The sequence below is a fragment of the Magnolia sinica genome, chromosome 4 (assembly GCF_029962835.1).
Source record: "Magnolia sinica isolate HGM2019 chromosome 4, MsV1, whole genome shotgun sequence".
NCBI classification, from domain to species: domain Eukaryota; kingdom Viridiplantae; phylum Streptophyta; class Magnoliopsida; order Magnoliales; family Magnoliaceae; genus Magnolia; species Magnolia sinica.
Window position 1 is genome coordinate 12282430 of NC_080576.1, and position 27550 is coordinate 12309979.

General features: G+C 39.5%; 1 protein-coding gene across 1 annotated transcript; it reads left to right on the top strand.

The window, feature by feature from the left end:
- Positions 1 to 5699: 5699 nt before the first annotated feature.
- On the top strand, positions 5700 to 27292 carry LOC131242456 (presequence protease 2, chloroplastic/mitochondrial; the record flags this gene model as incomplete). The annotated part of the gene is made up of 19 exons (XM_058241097.1): positions 5700 to 6009; positions 6957 to 7137; positions 7699 to 7873; positions 7968 to 8100; positions 8337 to 8407; positions 8866 to 8949; positions 9649 to 9739; positions 13856 to 14376; positions 14460 to 14624; positions 14727 to 14945; positions 16143 to 16270; positions 16532 to 16721; positions 23614 to 23697; positions 23772 to 23869; positions 24780 to 25041; positions 25192 to 25354; positions 25442 to 25622; positions 26137 to 26208; positions 26938 to 27292. Coding segments are annotated over 19 exons (3270 nt in total), but the record flags the coding sequence as incomplete, so codon positions are not given.
- Between the last annotated feature and the right edge of the window lie 258 nt (positions 27293 to 27550).

Consider the following 27550-nt stretch of genomic DNA (forward strand, 5'->3'; position numbering starts at 1 on the left):
CACTATTATAAAAGAGCAAGTCTAAGTCCAACCGGTTGGATGGACCATAAGGTACCATCCAACCTGATGAATAACTTCTAACCTATCATCATATGTGTGTGGCATCCAACCCATCCAATACATTGCCCGCGTGAGGATCACCTTGTGCAAAAATCAGCCACATCCACTTGCCTGGTGGACCTCACTTCTATTTTGTTATTTATTAGTGGCTAGGCATTGCTTTCTGCAGTGTTGCCCACTTGATGAGTGGATGGGACGGATTTTTATTCAAGGTGATCCTCATGTAGCGGCCTATCTATTAGAAGGGTTGGATGTTGCACATGATATATTGGAAGTCATTCACAAGGCGGCTGGTAACTTCTCGTTGAACCGGTTGGACTTGAGAACTCCACATTATAAATTTGTTTTTAATATAATTGTTAGAAATTGAGTCGATCCAAGTAAAAACTGGGTTGAGCCTTTGGGTTAACTCGACCTGTCTAGATATCAAGTGAAGTTGTTTTTTGTGAGTTTTTGAACCATGCTCCCTGTGCCTGACAACCTCTCGTAAGGACTGATCGGCCACTCTGGGCCCACGACCAATGTGGAATGAGAGGCATGGAATGCTTGAAGCAACTCTAATTGGCCCATCAGTTGAAAAAGAGGAAATGTACATGCTCAACCAAGTGGTTCATTTTCTGCTCGACGATCAAGTGGGCCCACCTACCAGCGATCATGTTCTTCATCAAGCTTTGTCGTGGCTATATTAAGTAGCCATGGGAAGGCATTAGAGAGCATGGCAACTCATCGTTGTCGCATCTTTCCTGCCAACATGCCACTTGTGTAGGACGTCCCTACCGCATTGAAGATCACTTGGTGCAAAAATCAGATCGGTCTGTTAATCAGATGGGCCACACCATTGGAATGAATGGGCAACTGACCTCTGATTCAACATTCAGGAGTGTGGCCCACCTACTGAATAAATCTGCCTGATTTTCAACAGAGGTGATTTCTTAGTGGGGTTGACCATTTGCATGGTGTTGATATCCTACACAAGTGGCATGCTGATGGAGATGGGACAGGAGGACAAGTTATCCAGGCACTTGTAGATGATCACTTACTCTTTTGGAGATTTAACTATCCATTTGTGAGCCACCAATTGGATAATTAGTATCATCTGATGGAGACTTTTGGAGCATGGACCATAACCGCTGTAAGCTTTGGACCAATGAAAGGTGGGGCCCACCTATAGGGACTTAAGTGTTTGCAAAACTGGCTGCACGAGGTACAGTACAACAGTATCTTTATAAATTCTGACGCGGGACCCATTAGGTCCGGTGTATAGAGTGGCCATGTGGACCCGCGGATGGATTGGCAGTGCCAAAGTGTCATGCTGATCAGACAATTCCAACCGTTTGATGCGTGACCTTTTTCCATTGGAGGTGGAAACCGAAAAAAAAAAAAAAACAATGGCCAGCTTCAGCATCCAATGGACGAAAAGGATTGTCAGGATCGACGTGCTCATATGAGTTTTGCATCCTGCTAGATTGGATGCAAGTATGGAGCACTTAAAGGAGTGAGTGATACATGCACGTTTCCTGGAGTGAGTGATACGTGCACGTTTCCTGTTTGCGCATGCATCCATGTGAAGAAGGCACGTCTACGAAAGATCCGAGCCGGTCATTAGAGGACCCCACCACCAATGCAAACTTGTCTAAATATCAGGCCAGCCCAAACTGCTGGATTTGAGTAGAAAATGGACGGTTGAAATAAGTTGACCAACCATCCAACAGACGTTCGTTCGGCCACATGTGCGCCTCATTATCGCAAGAATGATTAGCCTGGTAAGGCTACTCACGCGAGTACGACTAAAACCTTACCCTTGCGCGCACATGCCGGAACCGTGTCATTCATCAGCGGATCCGACCATTTATCTTCTGGCCAAAAAGGTCAGGCTGGTTCGCTACGCGTGCATGAAAAATCTGAACGTTTGATACAGCGGTTCGCATTCAACATGCAGCTGCGGGACCCACCAAATGAGAAAGAAAGGGAAGCTATCTGATACTCCGGCAGCCCATGATGCTCGGCACTCAACCGACTAAATTGTGGAACCTACTGTTTGCTGACTCATCATTCCAAAATGTGATTGGTTGAGCAATCTCAACGTCCGATCCGTGTACAATCGTTTGTTGAAATAGGACCACTGGGTATCTTCAATTTTAACCGTCCAAACAATGTCCACGAATCAGATAGATAATCACAAAAAAAAAAAAAAAAAAAAAAAAAAAAAAAAAAAAAAAAAATTTTAGTTTTGTTCATGACACATCTAGGCTAAAACCTGCAATTTGGACATTTCAATTTGAATTACTTGTAGAGAAATGCTCAAGTGCTCTCCAGTGTCCTGTTAAGTTACGGTGCTCCTTGTTGCACTGGGACGCTTTGTCCAATCCATTCAGCTAGATGGTTCATTAGGTCAAGCGCACATTTCATGGGCTACCAAGCAACCATCATACCATCTGACAGATATTAACCATTTGATCAATCGCTTTTAATATGGATGGTCAAGACCATTTGCACCAAATTACGTCCAATCAACCATTTTGATCCACCAATTTGTTAGGGACCGTCCTGGACTGCTTATGATTCAAAAGATTCACCTTCTTTACTCAATTGCAACCCTCCTTTCATGACTTGGAAAAAGGATGGCCGTAGAAAATAAGACCAAATCAAGGACGGATTGGATCATCTGACCAGTAGATTTTTTTTCTTTTTTCCTTTTTCAAGGTAGCATATGAAATGTGTCATTACTTAATGGACAGTTCAGATTGACCGATTACACTGTCCAAGTGAACCGATGCAAGGGCGCGGATTGAGTACTTCCCCCACCTGTCCCGAGCACGGGACAAGCTAGGGCTCTGAGGGACACTGTGATATATGGATTTTATCCACACCGTCCATGCAATTTTCCATGTCATTTTAGCTTGCGAGCCAAAAAATGAGACAGATCCAATACACACGTGGACCACGAAATGGCGATTAAACGCTTACCGTTGAAAATTTCTTGGGTGCCACGGAAGTTTTGGATCAGCGCTGGTATTTGTATCTTCCCTTCATTCAGGTCTCCATGACCGAACAGGTTGGATGGTAAATAAACATTACGGTGGGCCCTAGCAAGCTTTCAATGGTAGGTGTCATTAGCAACGCTGCTTCCTGTGGTGTGGCCCACTTGAACCTCGGATCTGACTCATTTTTTGGCTCATAACCTAAAATGATGTTGCAAAATTCATGGACGGCGTGGATAAAATCCATACATCACGGTGACCCTCAGAGCTCTAGCCTATCCCGAGCTCACAACGGGCAGGGGGAGCAACCAATCCGCGCCCAACAAAAGATGGGTGCTGATTGATGAGTGGTCTAGATCTCGCCCACGTAGTGCACGCGAGTGGGAACGTAATAATACTCGCTGGATATGTGAAAACACAAAATGATAATAATAATAATAAAATAAAGAGATTTTTACGAATTAATATCTCATTAAAAAGCTATTAACTTTCGAGTACCTTTTTAAATTATATTTTCATTGAGATACATTCTTATTAAGTTGTTGTCAAATGGATACCTTGGACTAGTTTTCCTTTAACTTCCCTTACCATTTTTCTTAAAATAATAAAAATGTCTTTATATTGGATTGGGAGGTTTTGTGGGCCCACAATGATGTATGTATTTCTTTTATCCATGCCCTCTATCCATTTTTATTTTTATTTTGTAATCATTTTAGGGCATGAGCTCAAAAACCATGGTTGATTTAAATCTCAAGCGGACTACACTAGAAATAATGGTGATTGAACTCCCACCATAAAAACCTTATTGAGGCCTACTATATTATTTATTTTCCATCTAACTTGGTAATCAAGTCGCAAACTTTATTGAGGCCCACTATAATATTTATGTTCCATCTAACTTGTTGATTAAGTCACATAGACTTTTGCGCCCCCCAATGAGTTGTTAATGGGGTGCTTGTTGGATCACCATGGTTTTCTATAGTGATCTACCTACAATTTGGATATACATGATTTTACACTCATGTCTAGAAATGATCTCAAAAATTAGATGGACAACATGGATAAAACACATTCATCACAGTCAGGCTCACAAAAAGCCTCATGTAAACAACATTTTAATTAGAAGTCTCCCCTACTGTATCAGGTTAGGGGAGTTATCACTCTGTGAACAAGTTCACTGCAGCAGACCATGTTGGATTATAGAGATTTCCCCAACAATTTCACTCCATCCATTGTTTTCAAAAGACTATAATGAGATAGGATTTTAAAAATCAAGCCCATTTAAAACTCATGTCGCCCATACCATATGAAAAGGTAAGGAATGAATGCGTTGTGGTGACATAAGCAAATTCAAAACCTGCTCACACCATCTATCCATTTTGCCAACTCCTTTTGGAGAAAGAACAAGAAAAATTTAGAAGATTCACATATCAAGTGGCCCATACAATAGGAAATAGTACTGATTGAACCCCACCATTAAAAACTTCTTAGGGCACCCTATAATGTCCACCATAATATTTATTTACCATCCAACCCGAAGATTAGTTCACAAAGACTTGGACCGGCTTTATCCATAACTTTTGTAGCCACCAAGTTTTTAATGGATGACATTCAATCCACATTGTTTCTGTGGTGTGGTCCACTGAACTTTGAATCTGCCTCATTTTTTAGGTCATGCCTTAAAATAATCTAAAAAAATGGATGGATGGCGTGAAAAAAACACAGAATGGGCTGACAGCAAGGATGGTAGCCACATTCCAATGCCATCTTCCTTCTAGAAAAATGTTAGGATTTTTTTTTTTCATTTAATTTTCTTAATAATTACACTTTATTAATGTTAATTACGTGTCCTGCTCCGCATGGACAATAATCTGTATACGCATGATGAGTCAGTTAAAAGGCTCAAGTGGCCAATATATTAGGGATTAAACATCTACAATTGAAAACTTTGTAAAGGCCACGTAAGTTTTTGGTCAAACCGAAACTTATTATTCCTTCATTAAGGACTGCATGACCTAGTAAAGGGGTTCGGAACAAAGTAGACATCAGTTGGCCCGGGGAAGGTTGTAACTGTAGGTGTCATTATTACCACCGTACTGTAGGTGTCATCATTACTACTGTATCTTGTGGCGTAATCCAATCGAGCTTACCTCATTTTGAGGCTCACATGGTAAAATGACTTGTAAAAATGGATGGACGGCATGGATAAAACCCATATATCACGGTGGGCCCCACACAATTATCGTCCAGCCATAGGATGCAATCTGCTTTCCTTTTACGTTAAAATTTTTTTTTTTTTCTTTTTTTTTAAAATTTTTTACGCAGCCTCATTAAATAGTGTACATTTTTGTTACTTTATGAAAAATTATAAAAGAAGTTAAAGAAAAATTAACGGAAGTGCTTCTCTGACAATAACTTAATTCATGAGGTATCTTAATAAAAATAAAATTTTAAAAGGTATCGAGATGTATTAGTGAGGTACTTATTTGTAAAAATCCCTAAAATAAATAAATAAATAAATCATGGGCCATATATTTCCACAACAGGAGTAATTTTGGATGGAAGCTCGGCGGCCACATAGCTTCATACAAGAGGAACTATCGCCTATATATTTATAGAGAGCGCAAGCCTACAATCTCTTCTTGCAAGTATCTCTGACCTTCTCTGCTAGAGAGAGAGAAGGAATGGAGAGAGTGGTGCTGCTCCGCACCTTATCCTGCTCGTCCACCACTACAGCCGCTTGCAGAAGACTCTTGTTCCGTTCAAGAACAAAACCCATATCTTCTCCCTTCTCTTTCTCCTCTTCCATTTCTTCCCACCATCGTCGCCACCTCTCCAGCATCAACCACAGGCGCTCTCCCCCTCGCCACTGCCGTTCTCTTTCCTCCCCTCCCTTGCAGCTTCTCAATAGGCCCTTCTCTGTCTCCCCACAGAGCCAGCCCTCCTCCCAAGCAGGCCTTTCCCTCAGGTACTCTAGAACCAAGACTTCTCCTTTAATTGATTTTCTTGTATCGTTTTTTGATCCATCATAGTTTCTTTACCTCATAAACATGCCTTTCAATGCCAGAACTCGAATCGAACATGTTTATCATGTTGGATAAGAATTCAATGCCATCTCTCAGAGCGTGTTTGGTTGCACTAAGTATCATGAAATTTTCATGTGCCACCAAACGCGCGCCGTAAAGGATGTTTTTCAAAGCAGAAAATTGAAGTCTTTTTCTTTACTTTCAGAGGTTTCTTGTTTTGGGTTGTGGACAATCACAAATCCAACAGAAGAAGATTTTCAGGTTCTATAATATGGGGTTCACTTTGAGACCTGGGCCCACCTAATGGAATGGTGATAATCAAGTAGAGGGATAGATATATGGTGTAGATAAATGGTCAGATGATGTTATCTATGGCCCTAATCAAAGATACCTTACTTTGCAGCATGTTTTGTGTGCACAGCTTACTCGTATTGCAATTTTTAGTTCAATCAAGAGAACAAATATATGAACAAATGTAGTGATGTTTCCTGATTTACCGTTCACAATGAGGAAGTTGTGTTCCTTTCAACTCCAATATGAAATGGGGGGTTTTTTTTTTTCTTTTGGATTTTATCAAGATGATAGTAGTGTAGTTGAACTAATCAAATGGTTCCATAGTGCATCCAAACACAGCCATGTTATTTGAAGCTGATGCGCCTTCCATGACATTACAAGTCTTTGAATGGCATGGCATTAACCGTGATGAGTCAGCTATCATTGTATATTGTTTTAATGCAAAATTTCCATGTCGAGTGAATTGAATATCGTGATGGTGCAGCTCCTGTATGCTAACTGCCTCAGCCAAAGTAGAATTATTACTATTATTTGTTTTTTTATACATGCTGTAAATTTATTTATTTATTTCTCGTCGTTGGTTCCTGTTTAATAGACACAGATGGGAACCATGAGATTGCAGAGAAACTTGGATTTGATAAGATATCCGAACAGCAGATTGAAGAGTGCAAGTCCCATGCAGTACTTTACAAGCATAGGAAAACGGGTGCAGAAGTGATGTCCATATCAAATGATGATGAGAATAAGGTTTTTGGTATTGTTTTCCGGACCCCACCGTAAGTGTATCAAGCTCAGTTTCCATCTTCTGTTCTACTGTATATGGCACTAATCATGCCTTATTCAAAATCACATGTAAAATATCCGCTTCTCATTCAACTAGCTTTGATTTCTAATTTCGTCCAAACTGGTTGTTAGTTGCCACAATTTAAGTACGTTTTGTCACCATATTTCTTTGATGAACGAGAGGCTCTTTTTGAATATTGAGGCATCATAACATTTTTTTGGGCGTTGCTACTCTTGGCATTTATGAGTCATTTTACAGCAATCAACAGCCGTCTCTTTATGTGGTTGGATGGTGTCTATTTCTTCAAGTTTGTCAATGAGTTGGTCCCACTCTCAACAGCCATCTTTTGTGAAAAACATGTTGTTGTATATGGCTCTTGATTGATTAAAGGAGAATGATTTGGTAGTGGAGTTTGGTCATTATAAGATATAACGGATTAGAATGCATTTTACATTCGGTTGATTAATTGTTCTATTTAATACTTCATATTTTCATCCTAACTTTGGATAATAACTTAAGGTGCATTGATCATATTGATTCTTGGCAATTGCAGGAAAGATTCAACTGGAATCCCCCACATATTGGAACACAGTGTATTGTGTGGGTCAAGGAAGTATCCTTTGAAGGAACCATTTGTTGAATTATTGAAAGGTAGCCTAAATACCTTTCTAAATGCTTTCACGTATCCTGACAGGACTTGCTATCCAGTTGCTTCTACAAATATGAAGGTAAAAATGAGTAAGAAAGTGTCTGTTGTTTCACTCTTGGATGCGGTTGTTGGTCTTTTAGTTTCCATGACATGATTCTCCTGTTCTTCTGCAGGATTTCTACAATTTGGTTGACGTGTACCTGGATGCTGTCTTCTTTCCTAAATGCGTTGAAGACTTCCAGACATTCCAACAGGAGGGTTGGCATTATGAGCTTAACAACCCCGAAGAAGAAATATCCTTTAAAGGTGGCATTCATTATATTGATGTCGTCCAGCCATCTTCTTTCAGTTCTGTTACTGGAAAAATACTTCTTTTTGTAGCCAATCTCATATTTTTCTGCCTGTCTGTTGGGTATTTCTGACTTGGGAATTTAAGAATAGCTTGTTGTTATCTAACTGTAACATTTTTAAGGTTTTATTGTTCTGGAGGACACAAGTGAAATGTTATTTATTTATTTATTTCCATCATTTTCCAATTTCAGGTGTTGTTTTTAATGAAATGAAAGGTGTATATTCGCAGCCTGATAACATATTGGGTCGGATAGCTCAACAGGCAAGCTTCCTCCCATTCTGTTTCCGCATATTATAGTTCTTGTTGTTGGTATTTTTAAACATTTCTTTCACCATTATTCTCTTCATTAAGAATGAAAATCTCATGCAGAATTGGTTTTGTAAGACCTGAAAAATTGTGTGGGATTGGGTTTCTTTTGATTTGTTGCTGGCTTTTCTGCTTCTGCTACTTGGATCATGTTAGTGTGGCCTGTGTTTGATATCATGTAGGCTAAGTTATGATTTCTGTAGAAACTGATGGTCCAAAGCATGGTTCAAACTTTTTTTTTTCCCCCTCTTGGATGCTTGATGCTGTTTTGCATTTGTGGAATCCACTGCTTTTAGTTCATCGTTTGCATGCTTAGTTGTTCTAATTTAGTTTGGCATTACCGAGAGCATCATATCTAAATATGTATAACACAGTGCCCCTTATATTATTTTGTGGATGTTGAGTTGCCACAGGCGCTGTTTCCAGATAATACATATGGTGTTGATAGTGGAGGTGACCCGCAAGTTATTCCCAAGCTCACATTTGATGAATTCAAGGTTTGTTGCGTTGCTTTTTGTTTTGTTGTTGTTGTTGTTGTTGTAATCCTAACATTCTTTACTTGTTCATAGTTTTTATTGCCTTATCCTCTGAAATCATGCTCAATCGACATCCCTTGCGTGCTAAACTTTACTCTTGACAGCTAGGGGTGCTGAAAAGACAAATATCTTAATTTTATTAGTTAAAGTGAACGATGATGCTTGATAGTAAACAGCCTGTGTTTCGACAGTGAGGTCTTAGGTTTGAGCCCAACTTAGCTATAAAACATTAAAAAGGATGAAGAAGAAGAAGAAAGAAAAAGAGAAGCGGATAATGATCTTTGGAATTCTGATGCTAAGTTTTCATCAGGAATTGCTCTGGCCGATAATAAAGTGTTCTCCACTTGAGGATTTAGTGGAATTACTTTCTGGGAGACTTCTACCTTTTGTTTGAATCCCATTTGAATTATCTTTCTTTTAAGCATGTAGTGCACAGATGTGGCTGACATTTCTTTCCCCTTTCTTTTCAACTGATGGCATACTCTAGCAACTCTAGAAGAAAGCATGTGAAATCAGTACACATGCATACATTTATGTGTAGATACATGTCTGTTTATGTCATATCGACATTATGCATCTGCATGATGTAACGCCCACATTTTTTGTATCTGCATCATGTTTAATTCGCACTTAACGATGTTTGTGGGCATTTGGTTCCAGGATTTCCACCGTAAATATTACCATCCTGGCAATGCCAGGATATGGTTCTATGGAGATGATGATCCGAATGAGCGCCTACGCATTCTAACTGGTATTCCACATTTCTTGCATTTCTGTTTCTTTGGCCTCTTAATTGTTCTCACTGACTTACTCTTATACTCTGTGACTAATTCATTTCTCTTTGGCCCCTTAATTATTCTCACCTACTTACTCTTATGCCCTGTTTCTAATTCATGCTAATCTTTTAGAAGGAGAAAGATCATGTTGAAGACTGTCGTATCATAGTAGAATTGAATCTGCCAAGTCAATATATATCATAAAAATTGTTCAAGTTGAATGAATCCATCGAAAATGCTTAATTTTTTTTTTTGAAAATTAACATGAAATTTCATTGAAAAGGAGAAGAAGCGCTGAGGTAGCGCTAAATACAAATGAAGAAAAGCAAAAGAAGAGCAACTACAATGAGCTTTCCATGCTCACAACCCAATCCGAAAAAAGAGAAGAAACTATACTAACTATCCTCTTGATTACTTTCTCTATGAAATCATCTACCATTTCTCTCTCCCCATATCGACCACAAGGCAGCCAATAGGAAGAGTCTCCATATATGTTTAGCTTCCTTCTGTAAAGCCACATTGTGCCAAGACAAAAGAAGGGCACTAATGTCCAGGGACATGGTCCATACTAACTCAAATCTTCGAAGGATGGCTGACCACACACCCCTTGCAAAGGGGCAATGGATGAACAGATGATTAGTAGATTTGGTTGAAGGCATGCACATAAGACATATATAAGGGATGATCATGGATCACTTCTGAAGATTATCAACTGTCAAAATTCCTTTTCTTCCCACTTGGCCACCCAAAGACTGCTATCTTAGGGGGTGTGCCATAATGCAACATGTGACTTGTATGAACAAACTTCGCACCCCTTTGTTGAAGCATGAAATAGAAAGACCAAATCGAGAATATGTTGATCTTATCATTAACCCACACCATATTGCCGCACTTCGTAGAAATTGGGCAACGTAGATGGAAGCATTGTAAGAGAGATAAATTCATCCAATTCATCATCCCGGAGATTCCAACGCCATGACGAAGATTTAAAAAAAAAAAATTGACTCTCCACAAAAAGGAATAGCATTTAGCATTGTGTGCCGTAACAACCGTTACGGGGCTATAAAGGTTGTTACATAAAGATAACGGACGGGGTCACAACGGCTGTTACAAAAATAACAATATGTAATGGCTGTTATAGCCCCTGTAACGGCCTGTTATGCCCCCATAAAGGCCATAACTACAGTCCATTATGAGGCCAATACATGTGTTTTGGTTTTTTTTTTCAATAAAAAAAAAGAGACTGTGACGGCCATTATGAGGCCAATACATGTGTTTTGGTTTTTTGTTTTTTTTTTGTTTTCAATAAAAAAAAGAGACCGTAACGGTCATTATGGGAGTTGTAATGGCCATTAAAACTCATACCGTAAAGGTAACGATGGTGGCCTTTACGGTCACTGTTACTGTTATGGAACACCTTGACATCTAGCGATCATAATATTGTGATTTAGGGCTAGGCGGGCCAACAAAGGGAACTTGATATGCAAAAGTAAATCGCCCCTCCAAACATCCTCCCAGAAGCAAACTTGCTCCCCATTCCCCAAGGAAAAGCCCATCCCTTCCTTGAATTTGGCTTTCACACTAAAAATTCCTTTCCACAATGCCGACACTCCATAAAGCGAAGAGTCCTTTGTTCACCAATCTCCTTCAAGGCATCCATATTAACTAGCGACAACTTCCCACCAAAGGGCATCCTTCTCCAAACCAAAGCTCCACCACCAATTACCCAATAATGCCACATCCATCAATTCTAGATCTCTAAAGCCAGCACTGACCTCATCATAGGATATACATATCTCACCCCAGTCTAATAAATGGAACTTTTTCTTCTCTATAGAGTCCCCCCTTAGAAAGTTGTCTTATCTTTTCCAAACGGGCTAAAATCGACTTCAGACACCTGACAAGCGACATAAAGTAAAGAGGTAAATTAGATAAAGAAAGAAAATGTTAAAATTGTTGGGGAACGACGGAAGCACACAGAGATGAATCAAGCAAAGTACTCCAATCTCACAACCAAGTTCAAACACAAACAAACTGAATTTTACGTGGAAAAACCCTTGCGGGAAAAAACCACGGCATAAAGCGACAATAATGCACTATGAAAGTAGAAAATTACAAGAGATAGAGATGACCGATTCGAACAAGCCTCAAATCTCTCTCACAAGCCCAAGCTATGCCCTTGAAACCGCAGGAATGAATTAGAAAGCCTAGAACACCTCAGATCTCCCCAAATCTCGATTACACATGACATATATAGCATGCTACAAAATCACAATCGGAATAGGAAACAAATCCCACACTTACGCAATTCTGCGCGTATGCTCGATGACACCTTCGATGGCATCGACGATCTGTCGATGGCATCAGACACCTTCGATGTCATCGAGTACAACACCAAATCATTCCCGTGACTAAACATGGATTTTTGAATTTTTCCGATGGCATCTTGGATGGGACTTTGATGGCATTGACGGCCCGTCGATGACATCGAGCAGAACACTACAAACTGTCTAGCAACCAACATGGATTTCTGGATTTTCTCGATTGCATTGAGCAACTGTTGATGGCATTAAACAACTCTTGATGGCATCGACAGACCCAATTGTTGAAGGATTTGAGACATCAACAACAAAAAATGGTTGGACGAGAGAGAGAGAGAGAGAGAGAGAGATTGAAACATGTTAGGAAGATAGAAAACAATGAGAATGGGTGGTAAGGATATGATATGCCTAGAAAAATGAGCCTTGAGAAGAAGTGGAGGGGTATGGAAAGGGTTTAATGGCTGAGAAGAGATCCAAGTTTATGGTTATGGAACATGATAAAGGAAAATTAAATGTAGGATTAGTCTTAGGAGCGTGGGTAAAGAAGAGATCCTTAGGTTTTAGGGTAAAATGGATTCATGTCATGGTAAGGGGGTTCTCAGAATCCATAAAACCCTTCCCTACCAAAAACGAGAACTGAAAATGTCACTTTCCTTTTTGCTCGCCACAAACAATTTTTTTCTTTTCTTTTGGAACTAACCACTAACTTGGTTAGTTCATCAAAAACTCAAAAGCCTGGCAAGTTCTAAGAAAATTATGTGAGATGATTATTGACTGGGAGAATTTTCACAAAGTTGATTTTTCTTTTGATCATTCCACTCATGGAATGATGCATGGTTTTAAATTTTGGTTCCAGGGCGTGACTCGCCTAGAGACTAAATCTGGCATTACCTACCCAGATTTATTCTGATTCATTTGGAATCTCAGTCTACTTTCAGAGTGATTCTCCTGGTGATTCATTTTTTTCTCCACTGATACTGAGTCGACTTAGTATTGGCCAGTATTTAGAGCCATACTTGTAGGTGTTAATTACTTTCTTTGGAATATCATATTTGCGAGACAATTTTGAGGTAGTTTTTTTTATTCTCTGTGCAAATTGTGGTGTCCTTGGGCCGTGAACTTTTACAAGTATGGCCAATGTTGTAATTATCATGATGGCCCTGCTGTGAATGGGCGGGTTCCCAAATGTCTCCCAAATTGGAAGATCCTAGTCATCTATTTTTCCTTTTTGCATTGAATGTGGACAGTTGTATTTCTTTCTCAATCATCTATTGGTAAGCTGCTTGGTGAAGAGTTGGTATTTTCCATCTGGGGGATATTGGCATCCCCCGTCCACAGTAGGTCCCATCTCATCAATGCTCTTGGTCAGTGAGGCATGCCCACAGTAGATCCCATTTAATCATTGGTCTTTACCAGTGAAGCACGCCCTGCACTTGTACAAATTCTCGTGTCAAGGACACTTTCCCTGTACTCAAATCATGTATCCTTTTCCAATTTTAAATGGGTACATAATGTGTATGGAAAGCTACTAAAATGATAGGAAAGCATGTAGATGAACTTCTTGCCCCAAGTTTAATCTATATGCCCAACATACAATTTCTGACAATCTTCATAAATTCTATTGGTTCTTCATGTTAGATGATTGTAAATTCGAAATAGAGAACCCTACTGTAGACATTATGGGCAGTAGTGTTTTCTGGCACAACTCTGATTCATTATTTATAGCATTTTGTTTTAATGTGTTGATCATATTGTTATGTTGTCATTCAGCATACCTAGATCTATTTGATGCAAGCTCAGCCTCTGATGAGTCAAAAGTTGAACCCCAGAAGCTATTTTCAGAGCCAGTCAGGATTGTTGAGAAATACCCTGCAGGTGAAAGTGGTGACTTGAAGAAGAAACACATGGTTTGCCTTAACTGGCTGCTATCTGATGAGCCCTTAGACTTGGAAACTGAGCTTACCCTTGGTTTTATGGACCATCTTATGTTGGGGACTCCTGCTTCTCCTCTGAGAAGGGTCCTTTTGGAAAGTGGCTTAGGAGATGCTATTATTGGTGGTGGGATGGAGGATGAACTCCTCCAGCCGCAATTTAGTATAGGGCTTAAAGGTGTTTCTGAAGATGACATTCAGAAGGTGGAAGAATTGATCATAAACACGCTTCAAAAATTAGCAGAGGAAGGTTTCAACCCTGATGCTGTAGAGGCATCCATGAACACAATTGAATTCTCCCTTAGGGAGAATAACACTGGCTCATTCCCTCGAGGCCTATCTCTGATGCTACGCTCCATTGTAAGATCCTCTTTTATATTTCTATGCCCAAAATGTGGACTGCAGTTATCATCATTTCCTATATCTTTGTTTGATTTTTGCAGGGGAAATGGATCTACGATAGGGATCCATTTGAGCCTTTAAAATACGAGAAACCCCTACAATCTTTAAAAGCACGGATAGCTCAAGAAGGTTCAAAAGCTGTCTTCTCCCCATTACTACAGAAATTCATCTTGAACAATCCTCACCGTGTTACGGTTGAAATGCAGGTGTGACCCCCAAATCCTTTTTCCATGTCTAGAATTTGCCCCTTACAATCATGCAATTCATTTCATCATTTTATGATTATGGAAGATCTTTTTCCATGTCAGCCTGACCCAGAAAAAGCTTCTCGCGATGAAGCAGCTGAGAAAGAAATCCTGCAGAAAGTTAAAGTGAGTATGACAGAGGAAGATCTTGCAGAGTTAGCGCGTGCTACACAGGAGCTCCGCTCGAAGCAGGAAACTCCGGATCCACCGGAAGCTCTCAGAACTGTACCTTGCCTTTCTTTGCATGACATTCCAAGGGAACCTATACACATACCCACAGAGGTATGCAAAATCCATTTCAGGAGTTTCAAACTGCATGCTACACTAATAGAGATGCAACAAGACCTGTTACATATAATTTCTAGTAAATTTTTAAGAGGACCTTGATTTTTTCGTGAAGTGTTCCCAACATGGTTTAAAGAATCACTTGGTATGACCGGAATGTTTAGGTAGGAGTCGTCCAGGTTGTATGACTGGAATGTTTGGGTGGGACTCATCCAGGTTGTATGACTGGAATGTTTCGGTGGGACTCGTCCAGGTATTGGAACTAGTCATATTGCCTATACCGATATGACTCCTCCAATACAGGGTAAGTCGCCTCACCATCACGCAAAAATGTAAAACATACTCCAAATGCAAAAAATAAAAATAATAAATAAATAAACAATCCTCCTCACATGCGTGGCCACCATAATGGAATGGCCTGACTTTCTGTCCACAAGATGTAAACAGTGAGGCTGCCATGATGGAAAGCTTGGATCTTGCACATGTATGCAATCTTAGCACCAAGAAGAACAAAAAATTTATGGTCTTTCTTTTTTCTTCTTCTTCTTCTCCATCTTGTCTTATGTTGGTTATTATTCCTATTGTTGTTCTCTGGTCTTTCTCCTATCCTCTCTCCTTTGCTACCCTGTCTTTTCAAAATAAAAGACTCTTGACACGTGTCCACATGTCAGCCATCATACTTAAAGGCGAGACTCCTATGTTGGTTTACCACCATACAAAAAATGGAGGTGACTATTTAAAATCCAGACAGTCCAAATTGTTGACGCAACTGCTGATGTGGCATGACAACAAATATTACATCGAGGAGATAACATTTCAATTGCTGGAGCCCATCTGCACTGGACGAATGATATGCAGACACCCAGAAATTGAACAAGAGGCATATGTGATGATTCACCCCAATTTGGGTTGCCTCACTGGACCAAGAGCAAGTCTGACCAAGTCGGGGGTTTTATGATAACAGAGGTCCAACTTGCTTTGGTTCCAACCGAGACCGGTACAACTCGGATGATACTGAGTTGTATCAACGATTTTTAAACCATGGTTCCGAACGCGGAATTCTTTTCTTTTTCTTAACTTTTCAACACACACGCACACACTTTTGTTGTCTTATGACTTACATGAACTGCTAATTTTAAGATTTCCAAATTGAGGTGGAGCATTTTACTGATGACATATTCTTTGCAAGTGTAGGTGGGAGAGATTGATGGAGTAAAAGTCTTGCGGCATGACCTTTTCACAAATGATGTTCTCTATACAGAAGTCGTCTTTAACATGCGTTCATTGAAGCAGGAGCTTCTGCCATTTGTTCCACTGTTTTGGTGAGAAAATAGTTTTCAACCCAATGTGGATAATTTTCATTACTTTTCCCAATTTATCTCATTGTTTTTATTGCAAAGACAATCTGGAAATTAGCGAGGTACCCATGGAAAGTTCAAACCAGCACATGTAGATTTTTGACAGTCTAACTGTTGCTAGAGATGAAAGCAAAAGAATAACATTTTTATGTTCAAATGGCATTTGAAAAGCTAGGATAGTTTGCCCTTTGAAAACTTATACTGAAACTCAGGGCTTCTTGGCAGTCAGTCGTTGCTGGAGATGGGTACAAAAGACATGGATTTTGTTCAACTTAATCAATTAATTGGAAGAAAGACTGGAGGCATATCAATTTATCCATTCACATCATCCGTAAGGGGCAAAGAGGATCCATGTAGTCATATAATTGCTCGAGGTAAAGCCATGGCGGGCCGAGCCGAAGACCTATTCAACCTGGTAATGTTATTATTTTCACTCACACATCTTAACCTCTATGTTGAAGAGTTATTTTTTTCTTACACAAAATATTCAAGTCATCTTTTTTCTTTTTTGATGATTAAAATATTCTTGTAATCTTGAATAGAAACCTTTACTAATTCAGTTTTCACAAAATATTCAAGTAATCTTTTTTCTTTTTCGAAGATTAAAATATTCTAGTAATCTTGAATAGAAACCTTTACAAATTCATTTTTTGTAATTTCTTATAAACCAAGGTTTAACAGAATATGGTGCATCAAAGAGTTTAAATACTGCAAATACTGCTTACTACTTTGGTGGAAGTCTGGAAATGTGCATTTGGTTCTCTGCTTGCAATATCTTCATTGTGGCTCATGACTCTCAAGCACATCTTGTATCTTTATATACTTCCGCTCTTTTCCTGTAATTCCATGCAGCTTTTTTTTTTGGAGATACATATAGACATGCATACATGTGCGGGTATGCACATAGGTATATTCATGATAATCTTCTCATAGCTATTCGTGGTCAACCTTATGAATCTGTTTCACCAATCAAATATGAAACAAAAAATGTTGGATGTGTTGGGGGCCTTGCACAAAACCTTAGGATCTAGCCTCTCAAAACAAACCAGAATTATGGAATAATAAAGCAATGAGATAAATCAAAGCATAAACCACACCACACAAGATTTTTACGTGGAAAACCCTCAAAGAGGTAAAAACCACGGGACCTCGTCCAGATCAACAATCCACTATGAGGTAAAACGTTGCAACCTTCTTCACTCACGCAGGAGTGGATAAACAATAAGAGAAACAAAGAAAACGGAGAGATCTCACAGATTACGAGGACGTGAAGTGCTGAGATATAAGTTGCACAATAGATGACCTCCACGAGCATAGTCTCCCTTCCACAAGCTTCTTCTTCTTCTTCTTCTCTCTCTCTCTCTCTCTTTCACACACACACACACACCTTTGATAGCCCTCTTGTGTTTTTCATATAATTAGAAAAACCCTAAAAACTCCTATTTATAGTTTTAGGAAACTCTTTTCTGCATCCCAGTTGCGAAAGGACTTAGATTTCCGTAATCCGCAAAATCGCGGAATGAATCTGCGTAACCACAACCGGTCGAGTGCCACCCACGACCGGTCGAGCACCCCGGAGAAAAAATAGCCCAAAGTTGCTAGACTTTGAGTCGAGTCAGGGCTCGACCCCACGACTGGTCGTGCACCAGCCCTCGACCGGTCGTGTGAGGCTCACGACCGGTCGAGCACGGGGAAAAAAAAACCCCATCAGGATGGGCCTAAAATCTCCAAGTGTATTCTTAACACCAATGCTACAGCCACCCATAGGTGGTGGCCACTACACCATTCAAATGTAGTAATGCAACCAGGATTGGTCATGATCAAGATTTCCATTTGGTAGTTTGGGTCCATGATAATGTCTTATCAGTTAGTGGGCCTCACGTTGATGATCTGGTTGATCTTTTGGTCCATATGGTCCACACTATTTAACTATTTTATACATGTACTCATTTTTATAGAAAGAAAATTGAGCAACAGCTTACAGGGTACCATTGTTGTTGTAGCTTTTTTTTTTTTTTTTGGGCCACCAGTAGGGTACTAACTGATGTCCTGATGCCATGAATCCCGCTTGAATGCTTATTGAGTTAGCTTTCAAATGAGCCACAATCATGCAATTATCAAATGAATTGAGTGGGTTATCACTAATTAATAGAAAGGCTGTATCATTGTGGTGAGATTCAGAGATCTTTTAGTGATTATTAGTTTTTATAAAAAATATATGGTTGGTATGAGAAATAATGGATGGTTAAGATTACAGTAGGGTTATTTTGCACTGGAAAAAGTATAAATATACATAAAGATTCTTTTGTGAACAAATGGTGAATAGTGAACGAAAAGAGAAAGTTCTCTCTTTTCTTCTTTCTCTAACTGTATGTTGGATTAATTTTGGGGATGCAATGGTCCTATTGATGGTGTGATTCATCTGAAAGTCCGAAGTTTGATGCGGCTTCAAATTTGGAACTTTAAATCAGGTATCATGGTGTTTTGCTCGTTCTTGCATTGGTTTTGGTATTAGAGCACGTTCATTCCTTGGGATAGATTTGATTTCAATAAACGCCGTGGAATCACGGGGTGATCTATTTAGGACTGGTGTATAGGGAGGCCGTTGAGATGGGAATCAATGGACACAATTGTGATAACATGTTTTTTATGGTAGTAATGAAATTGTCCAAGTTGGGGTATAAAATATTCTGAAGTGTGTAGATGTATTTCTTTGGAGAATTATCATGAAGATGTATGGTGTACCATTGTTACTACAATGGACTGCTGCCAGTTTTTTTGGACGATTGTGGGTATAGGATCGAAACGCCATTCACGATGTGGAGAACAATTACACCTTACATGTACAAAGGAGTGAGAAGAGATGAGTGTGCCTAACATGCAGAAGTGTTCCAAGTCAAGGTTTGATGGGAAGAGATCTTCTTTTCTCATTGTTCTCTTGATGAAGAATAGTAGTTTGCAAGCTAGAAGAGGTGAATCCAGTGTTGGCAAGAAGTAACACCTGACCACTCTCGTGATTAGCACTGGAATTAGAATGTGATTGATGCCTGATCTGTTGCACGGTCATTGGTCGGGTAGATATGGAAGGTGGTGCTTGTGATGGAGAATATAACGCTGGTTGAGTGCATGAAACCTGCAACTTGGGGAGCCCTTGTGGTTGTTGAACCCTTACAGTGACCCTTACTAGCGCCTTTGGGTGCCGAACCGCCATGGGTCCCTTTAGATGCCGAACCCCTTTGGTTCTTTTCAAATTTCTTTAGTGGTTGGACTACAAACCCCTTTTGGAAGAGGGACAAATATCGTGGATATTCCGATATCGCCCGATTTATCCACACTTCCCCTTTATAAATTCTTAAATGTTGATATCGAGTGCAATATCAAAAGGGATAAAAGAAAACCGGCATTGTTTTGCCTGGAAAATCCTTAAAAACTTCACAAAAATCGTTTTTTATTTTTTGCAAAAAATAAAATAAAATTCTTCCTAGTTCATCATGGTTCTGAATGATGGCATTGGCTGCCATATCGGCCCTATGGAAAAATGATACGATACGGCGTTGCGTATCGGAATCGGGGCCGTATCAGCCCGTATTGGTCAGAATTTTTTTTAAGCGAAAAAATATCAGAAAAATAGAAAAAAAGAAGAAGAAGAGATATTCACAAATCTATTTATATATATATATATATATATATATATATATATATATATATATTGTGTTTTGACTATGTATTCAATGGTGTATCGAACAATTCTTTGATGAGAATGTTGTCCATCTATTTGACTTGTTGAAGGTTAACCAAATGGGCCATAATTGAAAACAAATTAAACATGATTTGGTGAACAATGACCCATTTCATTGGAAATACAATAAAAAGAAGATGAAAATATAAAAAAGAAAGTGGAGGTTTACCTTCTTTCCGATTTTTCCCATAATGGTTCACTTCGCTTTGATTTGTCGAATCCCATTCAAATCATTTGTTTTGATCCCAAAATAGGTCTAGATCTACCCTAAAATGAGTTTTTAAGATTCTTCCGTGGTTTAAATGAAAAGATGAAGAGACATGAGTGAATTTTTGAAAAAAAAATAAAAATAAATCAAATTTGGGGTTTTATGTGCATATCGGCCTGTATTGGCCGTATCAGCACCGATACGGGCTGATACGGTCCAACTGATTCCGATACGGCCGATACAACCATGTATCGCGTATCGTATCCAGCTGATATGGATACAATACAACCCCGTATCGCGTATCGTATCGAGTCAATACGGATACAATACGCCCATATCAACCGTTACAATATCGATTTTCAGAACCATGTAGTACATTGTAATGTGATTTTGACCAGTCCACTCTAGTTTGTTGGAAGAAAATCTTCAAAATTTCTCCGAAAGCATGATCAGAATATTCTTGGGGCCGGATTCTAGAAGGTGCACATTTTTCAGTTTTGATTCAGTTTTTTTATTTTTATATGTTGTAAATAGTGTTAAATGGGAAGATACACATGATTCTTCATATTTTGCATGAAAAATTAGGGATTTGGAACTTCGATTTCGAGATTTGGGGGGAGGCAGGCCGAGTAGGGGAAAATTGGGGAAAAATTGATTTTGTTTTCAAATTTTCCTAGATCGGTTGTAGTCTTAGTGTTCAAACACGAGATCAAACATGTCGATAACCTGATCTATACATTCTTGCCAATTTGGGAATTTTTAAGAAAAAATATATTTTTTAATTTTTATATATATATATATATATATATATATATATGTGTGTGTGTGTGTGTGTGTGTGTGTGTGTGTGTGTGGAATCCACAGGTATATTTCTAGTTTTCTACTTCTTTTGATTTTGAATATAATGCTCGTATTTCCATATCTTCTTCCGTTTACAAATTTTATAAATTAACTTTGAATATAGTTGTATCAATTCAATCAAACAATGCATAAATTAGGACCCTATACAAGGGAAACCTACAATGTGTACTTGTTTTTTGTTATTTTTTAAAATTTATTTCTAAGTGTGTATTGGTGTCTTTCTTAACAATCCCTAAAGTTTCATTGAAAAATTCGACCAATCTCCCAATGTTTCCCTATGTTTCCCAACAATGTTGGGGACATTTTGCTCAAGTGTTTCCCAACCTAGCGCTTTTGGTTTTGGATGAGAATATTTTGGTGGTTAGATGTTTCTCTAGATGTGGAGAGGAACTAGCATGGGTGCCTCCCTGCCATAGAGGACTATCAGATGACGAAGTGGACTTGCTCGTTGTCGTTCTTGATAGATTGAAAAGTGTCAAGTTAGACGAACGGGAGACGGACTTGGTGGTTTGGAAAGGCCCCGGTTTGGAAAGTTTCTCGGTTCGATCCTTCTTCGAGCTAATCTCCTCACCCATAGCTTCCCCTTGCATAATTTTGGTTTATGGAGATATAGTGCTCCAACGAAGGTAGCAACCTTTGTTTGGTTGGTGAACATAAATAGGATTCTCACCATGGATAATATGTGAAAAAGAGGAATGGTGCTGCCAAGTATTTGCTTATTGTGCATGTGGGAAGCTGAGTCAATGGATCATTTATTCTTCCATTGCCCATCATTTGAGGAAGATATGGGATGCTTTTCTTAACGTGATTTGGGTTATGCCGTTCTCCTTTTTGTCATTCTTGGCATCATGGCATGGAAGCAGTGCAAGTAAAGATGGTAAAGTGGTTTGGCGATTGGCAGTTGTGGCAGCTCTTTGGGCCATTGGGGGGAGGAATAGGCATTGTTTTGAGAACAAGATTGAATCAAAAGGTTGGGTTATTCGCAAGGCGAAGGCTTTGGTGGTAGAGTGGGCCTCAGACTTCAATCATCTTGACGCCCGTGTTCTTGTTGCTTTGTTGGGCTTGTAATTTTGTTGTATTCTTTTCCGGCTGTTTTGGCCTAGTTTCTAATAAATTTGCTGCTACTAGAAAAAAAAAAAGAAAAAGGCAGTACGATTGATATATCCCGTGCAATAACTGATATGTATCCGTTTCCTAAGGGTGTGATACATTACAAAATAACGATACAGAAAACATTGCTCTCAACTAGGTACCCCATATTTGGCTTGAGTCACATTGCAGTTCGCTTAGCTGGAGGTTTGAGAGTAATCGTGAGACCACTCTGTTTCTGCACTAGGCCTGTCAATGGGCTGGGCCTGGGTGGGTCTCGGCCCAGATTTCGAACTGTTTCGGGCTGGGCCTATCAAAATTATAATTTTAAGGCCCGAGCCCAGCCCATTGACACCCCTATTCTGCACACGTATTCATCAGCATCATGGGTTTATTAGTCTATGGTGACAGCTCATTGTCAGTAGTGCAGAATTAACGCAGGTTAATTTTGCATTCTTGGCAATAGTGGCACCTTATGAGTGAGGGATCGTTTGTTTGAAATTAATAAACAGATTGTTATGTTGTACTTGAAATATCATTATTTATCATTTGTATTATATTATATTTTAACATCAATGATGTTTAAAAAAATGACTTGCCTGAGTCACCTGGTCAACCCATCTGTGTCTAACCCAGTGACTTCCCACTATACATACGTCTGTGGTATGTGGATGGCTGGGCCATACACATGTATGGACTACTGGTGCTCCATTTAATTGATAATGTCAAGAAATGTTGATTGTGTTAGTTCACTGAAGTTAATCAAACACACAAATGTGTTTTAGGCAGGTACAATGTATCTTTTAGTAGATTGTACTGAAAAAGTACATAAAAACTTCACTTCACACTCACTCTTTTTTCTTCTTTTTTTTCACCCGCACACACACCCGCACACTCACACCATAGTGGGATTTAACCACCTATGGGTGCTTGAACCCTTGAGTCTTGACCTGGTGTTGAAACTCTTGTGAGTCTACCACTGGGGCAAGAGTAAGGACCCAACTTCACTTCACACTTTGGGCAACTGTAGACACCTGAATATTCTTTTCAGTCTGGTAAAATATATTCTGTGTATAGATTCACCTCCACCCTGCACCCCAACCAATGATAAGAAGGATAAAATCTTTGTACTGCGTTCTTAGGCATTTGTTGTTATCTTGACTCTGATAACAACAGCTCTACAATTTATTATTATTATATTTGCTATGCAGACATTGGTTTCTTCTTCTTGGGTTTATACCCTTCTCTGACACCTCAAATTTAAACCCTGAAGCCATATGAATGTGTGGTAAAATGCATACATTGTCATCATCATGTCTTTGGTGAAGTTGTAATGGATTTTGCTAGACTAAGCAGTCATCTTTCATGGCATCTTGAGTAAGGGTCTCATAAATGCTAGTTATGTCACAGTTGAACTGCATCCTTCAAGATGTTCAATTCACAGACCAGCCACGCTTCAAGCAATTTGTTTCCCAAAGCAAAGCAAGAATGGAGGTATTCATTCACAATTATCTTGGATGTAAAGGCACCATGAATTCAACCTTTCTCACACCTGATATTGTTTGTAGAACCGATTAAGAGGCAGCGGTCATGGAATTGCAGCTGCGAGGATGGACGCTAAGTTAAATGTCGCAGGATGGATTGCTGAACAGATGGGTGGTGTTAGGTATGGCAATTTGAATCATTTCATGTTACATCATCCTAGACTAGCTATCCCATATATTATTCCATGTGACGGGTGAAAATTTCTTGTCTTATTAGACTGTGATGAAACTCGGGATATCTGGGTATGCTTGCAAAATTCTGTTGAATGTAGAACATGACAAGAGTAGATTGGTATGATCACACCCTTTTGAGCAAACACTTAAGTCATTGCATGCAAACCATATTTGATGACAGAATGATGATTCAAGGAGACTGCTGGTAACCTTCGATTCAAGCAAATGAAGTGGCATAGTGCCTTTATGTCATACGAGTTTTGACATGGCATCGTCTATGATCTGGCTAGCGTTGTCTCATCGTTGGTCTCTTGGTTCCTTTGGCTACCTGTCTCCATTTTCTTGCTTGTTGCTTTGGATTTTAAGGATTTATTTGAAACAGTGAAAGGATATTTTCTAATTAACTTTGAGATTGTTTATGTTTGTTCTTATTTTGATTATCTATCATTTTAACGAGACATGATATAGACCTGTGTCTTTCCAAGACATTCTAGAGAATCTGAGTTTACAATATGTGGTCATGTCAGCAATCTGTTGCAACCATTTAGATACGGAATTGTGACTCCTTCAATTTGGAAGGTCTCAGTTAATTGTGTTGTTTCCTTGGCATGTCTTGGTGTTTGGCATTATTATTTATGTTGCCATGATTGAAGCAAAAGCTTACTTCTATAGAAACCTTCCATTTGTGATATTGTCATCTGGCTCATTCCAGCCATGTGTTCCAAGCTTTGCTCTTTTCTCATTGCATGGTCAGTATAGTTAATATGCTGCTCTCCTTATCTGTTAGCAAATGTTCTACACACATAGTACAAGTTCCATAGGAATCATGCCAAAAAATTTCTCCTTTTTGTATACCAGCTATTTGGAGTTTCTCGAAGACCTTGAAAAGAAAGTGGATCAAGACTGGGATGCAATTTCTTCCTCCCTTGAGGAGATACGCAGATCCCTGCTCTCCAGGAATGGTTGCTTGATAAATATGACTGCTGATGGGAAAAACCTCAGTAATTCAGAGAAATTTGTGGCCAAGTTTCTTGACTTGCTTCCAAGCACTCCATCAAACGAGGCTAAATGGAATGCCCGCCTTACTCCTGTAAATGAAGCTATTGTTATTCCAACCCAGGTGCAGTAATTTGATTTGGATTTGGGTTTATGTATGTTACGCGTCATTAGTTGCTCTCTCTCTCTCTCTCTCTCTCTCTCTCTCTCTCTCTCTCTCTCTTCCCTGTTGCAGTTTCTTCATGTAATCCATCATCTTCATTTATCTCTTCAGGTTAACTATGTTGGGAAGGCTGCTAACATATATGAAGCAGGATATGAGCTCAATGGAAGCGCACATGTTATTTCCAAATACATAGGTAATACATGGTTATGGGACCGAGTGCGAGTTAGTGGCGGTGCATACGGTGGTTTCTGTGACTTCGACACTCATTCAGGTATATTGTCATAATTGGGTGGTTCTGCCTCTGCTGCTTCACAAACTATAACATCCCTCAACCATTCACCATTATATCTCATTGCAGGAGTATTCTCCTACCTGTCTTATCGGGATCCGAACTTGCTGAAGACACTTGAGGTATATGACGGAACTGTAAACTTCCTCCGTGAGCTAGAATTGGATGACGATACTCTTACGAAGGCAATCATTGGAACCATTGGAGATGTAGACTCGTACCAACTACCTGATGCCAAAGGTTACAGTAGGTATGAAATGCCTCTTTTGTGCCTGGTTTTGTAGTCCATTGACTACTCAAGTGAATTTGTATTATGTAGTCGAGCCATATGGATGATCAAGAAGCAGATTCCACCAAGAATTGACCATGGGCAAAAGTATGAGCTGCCACAACGATCCAAACCATTTAATCTATATGAACATATGAAGTCATTGAATGGTGAATGGTTTGCATTCAAGTTCTTATTCAAGTGGTCAGGATCATAGTTACAGAAATAGAGGACCATCCATGGCCTGTATATGGCGGGGCCTGCCTAATGAACAGTGTCTTGGACTGATCCACATGGCCCAGCTGGCATACTACAATTGTACTTCAGTAATCCAAGCGCCACTTGCCTTTTTTTCTTTTTTTTTTAACTTTTCTATCCTGTTTTGGCATTCATCATTTTCTATGAACTCTTGAGGTAAGGGTAGGGCTGGCATTGTAATTACCCATGTCATGCACTCAATTCTGATTATGGACATGTCATGTCATCTATTCTTCAGTTTGTTGCGGCATTTGCTGGGCATCACAGAGGAGGAAAGGCAGAGAAGGCGGGAAGAAATCCTATCAACGAGGTAATAGAAGGGTTGCATCCCTGGTGTTTTAAGCTCTTCCTGTATCAGGATGATGTTGTTAGGGCTATCAATGTGTACCCAGGCCTGTGGGTACCCAATGGACCCAACCCAATTTTAATGGGTATGGGTCCAACGATTAGGACCTGGTTAAAACTGGATTCGGTTGGTTGGGTCTAGTTATAGTTTTAACAGTGATATGTATTAAATATATATTGTTTATACTGGTAATGGAATAAAGTTTCCCAAGCCATAGACATGTAAGGGAGCCCATTTACACACCACACATGTATCAAAGTAGCACAGCCGTCATCCAAAGCTATCCATCTAGTGGGCCTGACCATGTAAATGCGCTTATTTGACCGAAACCAACTAGAAACATAGATCTAAAGACTAGATGGGAGCCAACAAGTACCTGGACCCAGTTGGACCGGGGGTCCAGGCCTTCAAGATCAGTACCTGGACTCAGCAAGACCCGAACCCAGTTAGCCCAGGTATGGGTGCTATAGAACCCGACCCATTGACAGCCCTACATGTCGTGCAGGCATCATTTTGATCTCCATTGGGGTTGGGTTTGTCCTCTTTTTTCTTTTTTTTTCTTTTGTTGCTGTGTTTCTTTTTTCGGCCTTTTAGCCTCAATAAATTAGTATCTTTTTAAAAAAAATGTTTGCTTTTTTTTTTTTGTTTTCCTTTTCTTTTTTTCCACTAATGCTTGCTGCTCTCTTTGTGCAGTTTGAAGGACTTCAAGGATTTTGCAGGGGCCATCGAGGCGGTCAAAGACAAAGGAGTTGTGGTTGCAGTCGCATCGGAGGATGATGTAAATGCAGCAAATGAGGAGAAGAAAGGTTTTCTTCAAGTGAACAAAGTTCTGTAGAGCACCCTGAAAGAGAGGACGTTTATGTTCGATGGTTATATGGGATCAAAATTTTAATTTTTATTGAGGTGTTCCTGTGGGTACCCCACCTGAGTGAGAGGGGATGGGATGGCGGGATTGGGATATATGGCTTACAAGGTTTAATTAAATCAGCCAAATGTTTTTACTGAATCCTTGGGGATTTGTATTAATAAATTCAATATTTAGTGGAAATGGCAAAATTCCCTTGCTTTTTAATTAACGTTTCTGTTTGCATGTATAGTAAACATTTGTTTACACATCTGCTGCCCCTGCAATTTATTAAAATATTTCCTGCAATGTATGAAGCCATACCAGAGCATTCAGTGTGAATCAGGATGACAATATAGGTGGGGCTTCGGGCTGCTGATCAAATTGATTCTTGCCGTTGATGTGGTGGTTGTGGTTCAATTGTTTGAAGAAATTACAGCACAAGTTCCATGCTATGATGTA